The 12,356-nt window shown below is 45.8% G+C and overlaps 3 protein-coding genes across 4 annotated transcripts; all 3 read right to left on the bottom strand.

The window, feature by feature from the left end:
• Positions 1-142: 142 nt before the first annotated feature.
• On the bottom strand, positions 143-4,130 carry LOC6607410. The gene is made up of 7 exons (XM_002032147.2): positions 2,816-4,130; positions 2,113-2,762; positions 1,872-2,057; positions 1,244-1,807; positions 658-1,179; positions 416-586; positions 143-354 (listed from the first exon to the last, which is right to left on the bottom strand). The coding sequence occupies exons 1-7, from the start codon at positions 3,983-3,985 to the stop codon at positions 201-203; spliced, it is 3,417 nt and encodes a 1,138-aa protein (XP_002032183.2). The 5' UTR covers positions 3,986-4,130; the 3' UTR covers positions 143-200.
• Positions 4,131-4,373: 243 nt separating this feature from the next.
• LOC6607408 (pyruvate kinase) lies at positions 4,374-7,148 on the bottom strand. Its single transcript, XM_002032145.2, has 2 exons — positions 6,995-7,148; positions 4,374-6,941 (listed from the first exon to the last, which is right to left on the bottom strand). Exon 2 carries the CDS (start codon positions 6,789-6,791, stop codon positions 4,551-4,553), a length of 2,241 nt encoding a protein of 746 aa, XP_002032181.2. The 5' UTR covers positions 6,792-6,941; positions 6,995-7,148; the 3' UTR covers positions 4,374-4,550.
• An 86-nt stretch (positions 7,149-7,234) lies between these two features.
• On the bottom strand, positions 7,235-12,347 carry LOC6607407 (pyruvate kinase). 2 transcript variants are annotated; one of them, XM_002032144.2, is made up of 4 exons: positions 10,392-10,670; positions 7,820-9,209; positions 7,594-7,750; positions 7,235-7,516 (listed from the first exon to the last, which is right to left on the bottom strand). In XM_002032144.2, the coding sequence occupies exons 1-4, from the start codon at positions 10,431-10,433 to the stop codon at positions 7,504-7,506; spliced, it is 1,602 nt and encodes a 533-aa protein (XP_002032180.1). In that variant the 5' UTR covers positions 10,434-10,670; the 3' UTR covers positions 7,235-7,503. The 2 variants fall into 2 exon arrangements, with proteins under 2 accessions (XP_002032180.1, XP_032577899.1); XM_032722008.1 differs by lacking the exon at positions 10,392-10,670 and adding an exon at positions 12,198-12,347 and having other exon boundaries at positions 7,239-7,516.
• Positions 12,348-12,356: the final 9 nt, after the last annotated feature.

Genomic DNA, 12,356 nt, shown 5'->3' with positions numbered 1-12,356 from the left:
TATGCTTAGCGAACAAACATTAAAAAAATTATAAATAAAACTAATAGCCAGTACAATTAAGTGTACATAGATCATTTATTTGAAGTTTAATTTTTTAAAGATATATACAAAACAAAACATTTATATAGAAACATTTGTACAATATTTTTAGGTATTCACTCTATTTATAAAAGGCATTTGTTGGTGGTCAAATTATGAATTTAATTCTTGGTTAAGTGCTGCTTACAATATTCCCAAATAAATAGTGATCCAGCCACATGTACATTTAGAGAGCGCACTAAACCATACTGGGGAATTTCGACGGCGTAGTCCAAGAATCCAATTAGGTTCGCTGGTATTCCATGTTTTTCATGCCTGATGAGGGATGCAGAACAATAAGTTTTCAAAAAATAAGTCTAATGTGTTGGTTACAAACCCCAAAAGTAGAATGCTCTTCTTGGGAAACTTAAAGTCAACAAAGTTTGTGCTGTGTGCAGTTTGTTCGGCGCCAACGATTTTATAGCCCTCCATTTGCTTTTCCAGCAGGAATCCAGCAAGCGATTCTGGATTCACTTCAAGTATGTTTAAAGTTTTCTCAGCAGTCATGCTAAAAAAAATCGATAATGATTAGTATATAAAGCAATATAACCAGGTTATTGCGATGTTTGACGTTCATACCTTAAGTTCGTAAAATCGCTTTTCTCCGCCTGCGATTTCAGACCCAATATTAGGGTATTAACGCCCAGAACTTCACAGGTACGTGCCAATCCGCCTAGATTTGGCAATTTGTCTATGAGCGAGGCCACCACAATGAGTTCGTGTTCATCTCTAGCTTTGCTCGAAACAACAAAGTCACTCTCTGGATATATATCTCCTACGGGATTCATTTTTCGCTGAACATTTCCGTTTAATGCAGCCAAGGACGATGTAAGCTCAGGTATCAGAACCGATTGTTTCCGTTTAAGCGTTTCAAGGGCGCGCTTTAATTTCATTCGAAAGTCATAGGAGCAACTAAAGAAACAGATGTTTTCATCAAATGGTGCATTCGTCATCATCAGAATGCAATCCGAAACGGATGTCGGGCATTGTTTGCCTAGTTGTGGTAACAAAAGTCGAGCTTCACACTGAAACTCAGTTAATTTTTCGCTCAATGTAACCTCGATGGACTTCTTCAATACATCAGCTATTGGCATTTGAATGCTAAAAATATCAAAATATTAGTAAAATCGTTCGGCAACGGGTTGTATAATAATCATTGTATTACCTATGAACCTCGCACTCGCTACAAAGCCGATGCAAAACCAATTGGGCCAGCAAACGAGTCTGAAAATTCGCTCCCATTGTGAGAGGCAACAGGACGTCAAAAACTTCGGCAAGCTGTTCATGGTTTATGCTTTCCCATCGAGTCAAGCAGTATATGTGGACTACTGAGACAAGCGAAATTTGCTGGCTCGGCTTTAGAGTTGCCAGCAGCTTTAAGTGCTCCAGCAATGGATCGATGCTTGGCAACATTTTGGAGACAAGGTACTCGTACATAAAGCTAATGTTAGGCTGATCGCTGGGGCACAAGGCGGCTTCCCACAGGTTGTCCGACCATTTCCATCTGTCGCTTAGGTCAAGCAGAGCTTTGCCTATTCGCATTTTCATTCTGTGCTCTTTGCAGTTTGCAAAATAGCGGGGTTTTTTTTTGGACAGGTCATTGTTCATTCTAAGCAAATCGTCACAGATGAAGCTGATATCCAAACCAGTACTGTTCTTCGCATATTGAATAAATTGCACTCGATCCATGGCTCCAGTATCCGAGATTTGCTCAAATGCGCGTTCAATGCTGCGGAGATATATTATTAACTTTGTATATATTAATTTCGCGAAAAAAATATTTATTCTCTTGCCGTGCATCGCCAGTAGTGGTTTCTCCCTGCAGCATTCTTTTTATAACAAACGAGGAGGGTGCCTTAATATAATCTTCACAGTCCATTGCACCCAAAAGAAAGGTGTTTTTCTCAAGAACGTTCACTACGCACTTTTCATACTCTTCTGACGAAAGATTTTGCACAGCATATTTTAAGATGGCTTGTCTGAGGATCAATGAGTTAATAACTTAACCAATAATAGAGAATATTAAATACTCACGTTTCCCTGACCTTTAGTTTTCCCAAACGGGATATAAAGGCGGGCAACACATTCTCGTCAGCCAATGGTTTATCATGCGTGGACAATATATTTGACAGGGTGGCAAATGTTTCTTCAGTGCCCTGATCCAAAAGTTCCAGGGGATTTATGTTAAGCAGTTCTAACTTGCTCCACATCGGAAGATTTATCTTTACGAAAAGATCCACAGAGTGCTCGAGCACAAAGGAATTCTCCTCTCTGGTCTGGCAATCCAATCGATTAAGAAGGTGCTGCTGCATCTGCTCTAGACTCACACCACTCTCAAGGAAAGATGTGTCTAGATCATAGACAGAGCGATAGAAATCTAAATACTGTTCCGGATGATCCAGTTCCCGATGCAGAAATATGGGTAAAAGTCGCCACCAGCCATGTTTGGATTTTGGAACTGTTCGTAATTTCTCCAAGAACGCAACAAATACATCGTGTTTATAGTCCATTTGAGATACAAGTTCACAGCAACGAATGTTGAAACTAGCAATATGTTTTTCCAAATCGCAGCAATTTCTTATTTTTTGTGCTAGTTGTGAATGAGATTGATACCGGTCGATAGTATTGTACAAAGACTCCATGAAGAGGAGGTCATCTCCCAATGACAGGTTGTCAATCGTCGCCTTTAATGGGATTTTAATCAAATGTTTAAAATTTTTTTATGTACTAAACTTACACTAAGGGAGAAAATCACATAATTGATGGCTTCACCACGCAAAACAGGATTTTGGAGGGAGCGAACGCGAGCGCCCAACTGAAACAGCAGCTCCTTGGAAACCACCGGCAGCTGCTTTAGCTCCCATGTTTGAAGCCAGTGGATCAGGGGGACTGCATGCCACGGAACGCAGACAAGCGCTTTCAACAAAATCTCAGCCGGGAATTGTGCACTGAAATCAGTTATTTGCTGCTTAGTGAGGCAATCGGGCACCTCCGGATTGTAGAGCTGCGTTCGATTGGTAGCAGCAAGGAATTGCGTTAGAAGATTAAAACGCGATATCTGTTCTAGGCTAAAATGGGATAGGAAGTACTTCAGGGTCCAGCGCAACACGAGGATGTTGTTGTCGCCTAGGAGGCGTATGCACAGAATCCTCAGCCAATCCAGCCAATCCTCACTCAAATTTTTAGACATCAGGCCCATGCGCGGCAACAGGGTGCTCAAAGTCGGCAGCACAAGGTGGGACTGCTGCTCCTCCAGGTTCTCCATGATGCCCACATACGAGCTCCACTGAACCTCACTGCACTGCAGAGCGGCAAGCACTTCCTCGATCTCCTGCAACTTGTGCATCAGAAAATACGCTGAGCGCCGATCATCGCGCACATCAGACTGCAGAAGATTCCGCGTTAGCACAAGCAGTTCTTGGGCGCATTCCGTTCCCAAGTTGTTGACGAAATCATCGAAAAGGTGTACCAGGATCTGGGCCGCATGCGGTTGCCGCTCATTGCCCTGACTCAGCGACCAGAGCTGCTGCAGCACGAACTTAGCTTCGATACGAGGAAACTTCCGTATATGAAGCTGCACGCACACCAGTAAATTGGCCACCAGTTGACGCCGGCTGGCCGAATCCTCACGGCTGTCGGCAATCACCACGGAGACCAGTTTGTGAAACACTTTTGGGCCAAAGCGGACGTTATACTTGCTTTTCGTCTGCAACAGGTTGTGGATGCACTGCAGCACCCGCTTTAGGGCCAGCTCGTTGTCTTTGTGCATGCACACCAAATCGTACAGCATGTCGTCCAGCTCAGCGATCTCGCCGAGCAAATTCTGGTTCTGAATATACGTTTCCACAGCCTGGACCACAGCGTGAGTGGTCGTGGCCGTGGTGGCTCTGGTCGTGGGCAATGACATGGCAATGCCTTTTTCTCGCGATGAAGAACACTCTATAACAACTCCCTTTTGAATTTAAATAATGTCAACATCAACCAGCTGGGAGAATTAGAATTTCGCCATTCCTCATGTTGTGGTGAAATCACTTGCAGACGATTAATATCGAACATTTCATATTCTTCATCAAGTGGTGAAATCAATTGTAGAAGAATAATTTCGAAAAGTTGACTATAAAATATGACTTGTAGAGGTGATGTCCAATGAATACAACGACTATAGTTTTATCAATGGAGGTGTGAACGTGCATAACGACATTATAGCATAATGTGGTTAGAAGGTATGAAATTATTATTTTTCAAAGAACCGATATACATCTGTGTGTTTACCAATATTTATCGATATGCCCAAATTTGAAAATTTTCCGTTCGCGCCTATAGTCGAGAAACTCGACTATAGCGTTCTTTACATTATTTTACTAGAAAATTTAAAAAATTCAAATAGTTCTATATAATAATTTGGAATTCGGTGTGTAACATTGTATTAAAAAGTTAAAATGCTCCTTATAAATCTGCCATTAGTTTCCACTTTATTTCTTGCCCTTATTTGATTTGTCCGGATCCGTGAGAGATTGCTTTAGTTTTTCGCACACAGCATTCAGAATCTTATCAGCCGATTCTGCCGCGGCTTTTTCTTTTGCATCCTCAATTTTCCTACACATCTCTGCTTCCTTTTTTCTTTTTCTTTTCTCCGCAACCTGTTTCCATTTTTTTTCCATTTCAGCTAGCTCCCTTTCTCTTTCCTTCCTCTTGCACCTTTCAGCCTCTTCGTTCTTTTTTTTTGCTTCATTTCGTTGCTTGCACTTCATTAGTTCTTCCTTCTTTTTCTCTTCCTCCTTCAAACGCTTGGCCTTTTCAGCAGCTTCTAGTTTGGCTACTTCTGCTTCTATTATCTTAAGTTCCTCCTCATTCCTTTTCTTCTCTTCAGCCAACTTGCATTTCCTTTCTTCTTCCAATTTCCTGCACTTTTCAGCTTCCTCTTTCCTTCGTTCTTCTTCCGCCTTCCTGCATTTTTCAGTTTCTTTCTTTTTTTCTTCAGCTAATTTGCACATCTGTTCAAACTCTTCTCTGCACTTCCTTTCTTCTGCTTCCGCTTCTTGCATTTGCCTGCACTTTGAGATTTCGTCATCTTGCTTGGGACATTCTTTCTTCGGACAATCATTCTTCGGAAGATTATTCTTTTTCGGACAAGCCTTTTGCTTATCTTCGAACTGCTTACATTTTTTGGCAAGTTTTTGCTTCCGACATTCTTCCGCTTGCTGGAGCTTTCTGCATTCCTCCTTTTCAGCCCTCTCCTTGCAGCTCTGCTCCAGGGCCAATTGTCTGCATCGCTCTTCCTGATCGCGTTCTTCCTTGGTCTGCTGACGGATGGTGAACAGCCGGAAGGTGATCTTTTCCGCCGACATGGCATTAACCAGCACCACCGATCCTTTCTGACCCGGCTCCAAGATGTCCATCTTGCCCATCAGCTTCAGGCCCGACTGCATGATGCGCCGAAAGTTCAAACTGCCAATCACCATTTCCTCAACGAGGAGTGGGTAGATGCCGCGAAAGAGCAGAGAATGGGCCGCCTCGGATTCGTTACCCGTGAGCATGACAATTGGACATGGCGGCCTCATGTGACTCACCATTTGGGCCACCATGGAGCACGGACTGGCCACCACGATTGCCCGGGCTTGGCCCACTGTGGCCGCCTCCGCGATCGCCGTGGTAACTGCCGAAATGTGATCGGCAGCACTGGTTCGGATTTCCCTTTTAAGGCTGTTCTGCAGGCTTTCGTACCAGAGAACTGCTTCTACTTTGGCACAGATCCTGGCCATGCACTGGACGCACTCCACCGGATACTTGCCCTTGGCCGTTTCACCGGATAGCATTACGGCATCGGAGCCATCGAAAATAGCGTTGGCCACATCCGAGGCTTCGGCACGAGTGGGTCGCGGCTTGTTCGTCATCGACTCCATCATCTGGGTGGCACAGATCACCGGCTTGCCCACCTTGTTGCACTTGGCCACAATCGATTTCTGGGCCAGGGGAACATCCTCCGTGGGTATCTCAATGCCCATATCACCTCGGGCCACCATTATGCCATCTGATTCACGGATAATGTCGTCTATGTTAATCAGACCTTGGTGGTTTTCAATCTTAGAGATGATCTTTATACACGCTCCAGCCGGTCCGAGTATTTGGCGGATTTCTTTCAAAGCATTTGCGTCTCGTATGAACGATGCGAAGATGATGTCCACCTTCTGCTCGGCCCCAAATTTAAGATCCTGCTTATCCTTCTCCGTTACGCTGGGAAGATCTACCGGAACTCCTGGCAAATTGATTCCCTTGTGGGAGCCCAGCTTGCCACCGTTCTCCACCTGACAGATCACTTCATCTCCCTTTGTTTCCTTCACGATCAATGCAATCAATCCGTCGTCTACAAATATCCGATTTCCTGGTTTGACCAGTTCAGGTAGCCTCTGATAATCCACATAGATATTCTCCTGTGTGCTCTTGTCTGCCAGCTCCTTCTTGGTGCTCAATGTCACTTTGCCTCCGGTCTTGAGCTCTATCTCAGCCCTATCATTGCCACCTGCCAGTTTGCCTGTCCGGATCTCCGGACCCTTGGTGTCCAGAGCAATTGCCACAGTTCTGGGCAGACCCGTTTGCTCCACGTACATGGCGATGGCCTTACGAGCCGCCTGTATCGTCTGGCAGTGGTACTCGTGGGAGCCGTGAGAGAAGTTCATACGCACGACCCGCATCCCAGCCCGGATGAGCTCCATCAGCTTTTCCGGGCTGTTGGATGAGGGTCCAATGGTGCATATGATGCTGCTGAGGGGGATACTCAGGGCAGGTGCTTGGTACTGCAGTCGCGACTGGTAATCCAACTGGGAGGCGAATGGTCCGCGGTCCAGTCGGAACTTCGATGGTTTCTGGAAGGAATTCATTAGCGGATGATTGACTCACAAGCCTACCAACGTCCTACCTTCTCTTTCTTGCATTTGCTGGCATAGCAGCGATATCTTAGGTTTGACAGGCAAGTGGAACATATGGGCACTGTGGACCCTTGGCTAAGGATTCTTGCGTATGGACGAATTTTGAATAAATTTTGAATCACCGAAACAAAAATAAAATGTAGTGTTACCTGTCAAAAACGAATAAAATAGGGAACTGAAAGTGGATCTCGTACCCAAAGGTTACCAGTATAAGCAGAAAAAATGGCAGATTACTTTCCATACGTACATAAATACAGTGATGACTTTATTATAATTTTCGAAGAAATCTATATTATTCAACAATGGTATAGTATATTTGTGTGTCTGTTTGAGGCCCGGGCCGGCCTTCGGCGCTTCTGACAGCGGTTCCCAGCAGCCTTCTGCAGTTTTCAATATTCCGAATATTGTGTAATTAATAAATTAACTTGGTTATTAACAGTAATCAACGCGACGCACGCGGCAGCTGCGACGCATCCAGGTACTTCCTGAGCGGCAAAATTTATTCGACGGTGCTGAAAAGATTGCGTTAGTTTTGTAGTTATAATATTTGCATAGATAGAAATATCCACATGCTGGAATTTAAACTTACACAATGCGGATGGTGTTGGTGAAGCCGGAACCCTGCTTCCAGCCGGTAACCACCACGACGGAATCGCCGGTCTTGATGAAGCCGTTCTTCTTTCCGACCTGCAGACCGAACTGCACGCGCACGTCCACATCCTTCAGCCAGTCACCAAGAGCAGGCTCTGCAAGTACAATCAAGAGTTCTAATTTAAAGAACTTGCGCCTTACGACGTGGAGAAACAAAAACCTACCCTGGTAGATGAGTGGCACCAGGCCGCGGTAGAGATGGGCCTGACGGGCGGTCTGCGCGAAACGGGTGACCGCGATGATGGGGCAGCGTGGGCGGTACTTGCTCACCTGGAAGGCCGACTTGCCGCTGGTGGTGATCACCACGATGGCGGAGGCCTTGGCCTTGGTGGCAGCCTCAACGGCAGCGATGGCAGCCGCGTGAGAGGCATCGATGGTACCAGCGCCGCGAACCAAGTCGTTGAAGAGGTTCTGGTGCCAGAGGGCAGCCTCGGCCTCCTTGCAGGTCTTGGCCATGGTCAGGACGCACTCCAGCGGGTACTCGCCCTTGGCGGTCTCACCAGACAACATGACGCAATCAGCACCATCGAGCACGGCGTTGGCCACATCAGAGATCTCAGCGCGAGTGGGACGTGGTTTCTTCACCATGGACTCCAACATCTGGGTGGCGCAGATCACAGGCTTGCCAGCCTTGTTGCATCGGGCAATCATGGCCTTCTGGGCGAGGAACACCTTCTCAGCGGGAATCTCAATACCCAGATCTCCACGGGCAACCATAATGCCATCACCGGCCTCGATGATCTCGTCCAGGTTGTGCATGCCCTGCTGGTTCTCAATCTTGGAAATGATCTTGATGTTCTTGCCCTTCTCGCCAAGAACCTTGCGGATCTCGGTCAAAGCAGCGGCGTTGCGGATGAACGAAGCAAAGATCATGTCCACTTCCTGCTCCACACCGAACAGCAGATCGCTCTTATCCTTCTCAGAGACGGCAGGCAGATCGACGGGCACGCCTGGCAGGTTCACACCCTTGCGGGAACCCAGAGAGCCGCCGTTCTCCACCTCGCAGGTGAGGGAATCCTTGCCCACCTCGCGCACAATCAGTGAGATCAGACCATCATCGACGAACACCCGGTTGCCGGGTTTCACCACATTGACAATGTTCTCGTAGTCCACGTACACAATCTCCAAAGAGCCCTTCTCCAGGAATTCCTTGTTGGTGGTCAGCTTGATCTTCTCGCCCTTCTTCAGCTCAATCTCGGCGGTGCCGCTGCCTCCAATCAGACCGGTACGGATCTCGGGTCCCTTGGTGTCCAGGGCAATGGCCACGGGGTGTTCGTAGCCCAGCTTGGCCGAGTAGTTCTTCACCGCCTGGCGCACATTGGCCACAGTGGCGGCGTGGTACTCGTGCGATCCGTGAGAGAAGTTCATGCGCGCGATGTTCATGCCGGTGGCCATCATCTTCTCCAGCATCTCGACGCTGCTGGAGGCAGGTCCGATGGTGCACACGATTCCGGAGAGACGCACATGGGGCACTGGGGAGTCGAACTGCAGACGGCACATGTGCTCCAGTTGGGTATCAGCTCCTGCGGCCATGTTTTGGGGTACTTCGTTGGGCTGCAAAATGAATACTATACTTATTTCTGTTTGTTTTCATTTCTCTTCATATTTATAAACAGCGAGACATCAACACGCTGATTGCCAACTTTTACAATACAACAGGTTATTGATTTAAAGCTTTAATTTCCAATTTACGCATATAATCAGAAGTCTCTCCCTAGCAACAAGAAACCCTATGCGTTTTAAAATCTACCAAGTTCTAGTAAAAAAAATTAAAAAACCAACGAGTTTTATGATATTAAAATCATCCCCTGGTGAAATCATGCAATGCGAGTTTGAAACACATTTAGGACCCCAACATAAACGCGGTGAAAGCGTGCAAAACTCATGATAACCCTCCTTCATATCAACGAATATAAATCGATACAGTTTTTATCGACCAAATTAAATGTTTACCACCGACTTATAAATAGAACCTACGGGCCAAGTAGGGTGATTTAGGCCCAAATGCTCGCCGCACCAATCATTTTTCATGACCAAAAGAAAGTGATTGGAATATTTGTGAACTGACAGATCAAATAGAGCTACTTACATAGAAAGGTAATGATTTTAAACAATCTAATTATCTTAATTAAAATGATAACGTTAGATATTAGCAGTATTTTATCATTCTGATTGTACTAAGTAGCATGTGTAAATAAGCCATTGATAAAACTAGACATATAAAATGTTATAACCGATAACCAATAATAAATGTTACTGCTGCGTTAACCACATACTATTGTTGACTCCTGCGATTGCAAAAATATTCCTTAGCACTGTTTATATTATTTCTTGAAAACCGCAAAGCTGTCGCTGCAGAATTCGCTGATGTAAACAAAGTGCGTGTACTTGAAGTGCTTGAGTGGGTGGGCGTGGGTGGTTGGGGGTGTCCCCCGTAGAGAGGGCCTGAGAAAGGCAGAGCGGAAGAGAGAAGGGCAGAGAGAATGCAGCAGGCGGAAGAAAAGTGTGCAGCGAAGTCGGCGCCGGCAGCGCTGCACAGCTGCACCGCCGAAGGTCAGTTCTGCCGACCGCGACCGACAGAATTTTCTCAGCTGCAGTTGCATAATTGCCATTTCCCATATTTTCCCCCCCAATGACTCTGATATCGGGCCAACTCGCCAGCCAACTGATTATGGCGATTATGAATATCTTTATGGACCAACTCTGGGGGCTTGCATTACCGTGACATTGGCCTACCTTCAGCTGCGGGGCCTCATCGTAGATGGTTACGTTCACCATTTTGTTGCCTACCGAGCGGGCAGTATGTAACCAACGGGAATCGCACTTGGGATCGAGATCGGTCTGGCGATATAGGCGACTATATCTTTTTGCAGCTGCACACGCAACGCCACGCACAACAACACACACAATGCAGCGGCTAGCTGAATGCAATATTTTGGCAATATATCTTCCAAGTTTAAGACGAAAATCGGGATATATGGAAAATCGGACGCGGCGAGGACGAGACAAAAAGTTCGACTGCCGCACAGATTTTTTGGCAAGCGGAAATTTTCCGAGCCGCAGCAAAAGCTCTCAGAATGTCGGTAGCCCGACAGAAAAGAGAGCACAAACGAAGAGGAGAGAGAGTTTGGGGCCCAAGAGGCAAGATGCGGACGCAACAGGCCACCCTAAAGAGACAACATTGGTGAGCGAGGAGGAAGGGTACATGCAAGGGTATGCTCGACCAGTGAGTGCCAGCTGCCTTAATCATACAATACATCCAGTATAAACATAATATAAAATTGGAAATAGAGACGCAAATAATATCGTTATATATTTAGGTATGAGTGAAGTGTTCATCAGGATCGAGACATGGCATTGTGCCAACATACCCTAACTCCCTTCGAATAAGTGAATGCGAAAAGTTTATCCAACGAGCGGAAGCTCCGAAGTTAACTGGTGCAAAGCTCCGTTGCTAGGCTGGCCGGCAATCGGAACGAACAGAAGGTTCAACGATCCATTGCGATTATTAATTTTTGCAAATACATTTACATATGTATGTACAGATGTATGGACACGTGATGTCAGCATGTGTGTGCGTGGTAAACAAAAAACCGATCATCAGCTGTTAGACGGCGCTTACCAGCTGGCAATACATAAATGAAGCAACGCGGAAAAGAGCCCACTGTCCCACTTCCACCTAGAATTCCACTGTGCTGACCTTGACAACCTAATCTCCTCCACAGAAAGCAGCTCCGTCTCGCTCGCACTGCCATTATGCAAGTGCGTGAGCATCTACTTTCCTTTTATCTTCCTCTCTCTCTTTCGCTCATCGTGAGTGACACGCGCAGAAAGCGTGCAAGTAAAGCTCGCCGGCCTGCAGCTTTTGTCGCCGGAAAACGCACGAGAGAAAAGTTCTGAAAGTGAAAGTGCTTTTCCAGGCTTCAGTCAATATGTAATGCGTACTATGTGCCGTACTATTTAACCTTGAACTTGTGGATAAAGGACGTTAGCACCGTTAACATTTTGAAGCTCGGGTCTGCAACCACAAATGCTTATCACTGAGACGCCGAAACAGCAACAAAATATTTCAGACAACCCGGCACAGAGCAAAATTATGCGAAATTACTCATCATCGCTGAACGCGTCGTCGTCACAGAACAATTAAACAATTGCGATAGTGGAAGTTTACAGCGGTTCGAGATTATTATTGCTGCATTATTTCCGATGGAATGTTTTATAGGGTGTGATTGCGATGGTGTAGGTTATTTTACTTGTGGCGCGCTCCGCATGGAATGACTTCTATTTCACCTTTACACATTTCGCTAACGAGGTTCTTTTGAGGTTGTATGGGTGTGCGAATTCAATTCGCAGCCGTGCTTGTGTGTATGTGTTTTGTGAAGCGGCAAACGCAATTCTACATAATGTGGAGAAATTGCTTGCATCATCAACAACAGCAAAGACAAATGTCTTGCCACCCTCAATTTCGTTAGCAAAATTTCTAGCGTATTATAATGGAATGATGTTTTGGTTGAGGTCGCATCAAGAAGATCTGATAATTACCTGCTTTTGACAGTAAAGGTGAACTCGCGGAGAGATGTATTTGCTCTTCCTGTTTTGGAATTATTTTAATTCAATTTAAATGCACAGGCAGCGAACACTCCAATCAGAAACAGTGCGTCCGGCGATCTGTTCGAAAAAACAGTTCGCACCAGTGTGCCT

This window comes from Drosophila sechellia, chromosome 3R, assembly GCF_004382195.2.
Source record: "Drosophila sechellia strain sech25 chromosome 3R, ASM438219v1, whole genome shotgun sequence".
NCBI lineage: Eukaryota > Metazoa > Arthropoda > Insecta > Diptera > Drosophilidae > Drosophila > Drosophila sechellia.
Note: the sequence above shows the minus strand (reverse complement) of the source record. Positions and strands in the feature narration are given on the sequence as shown.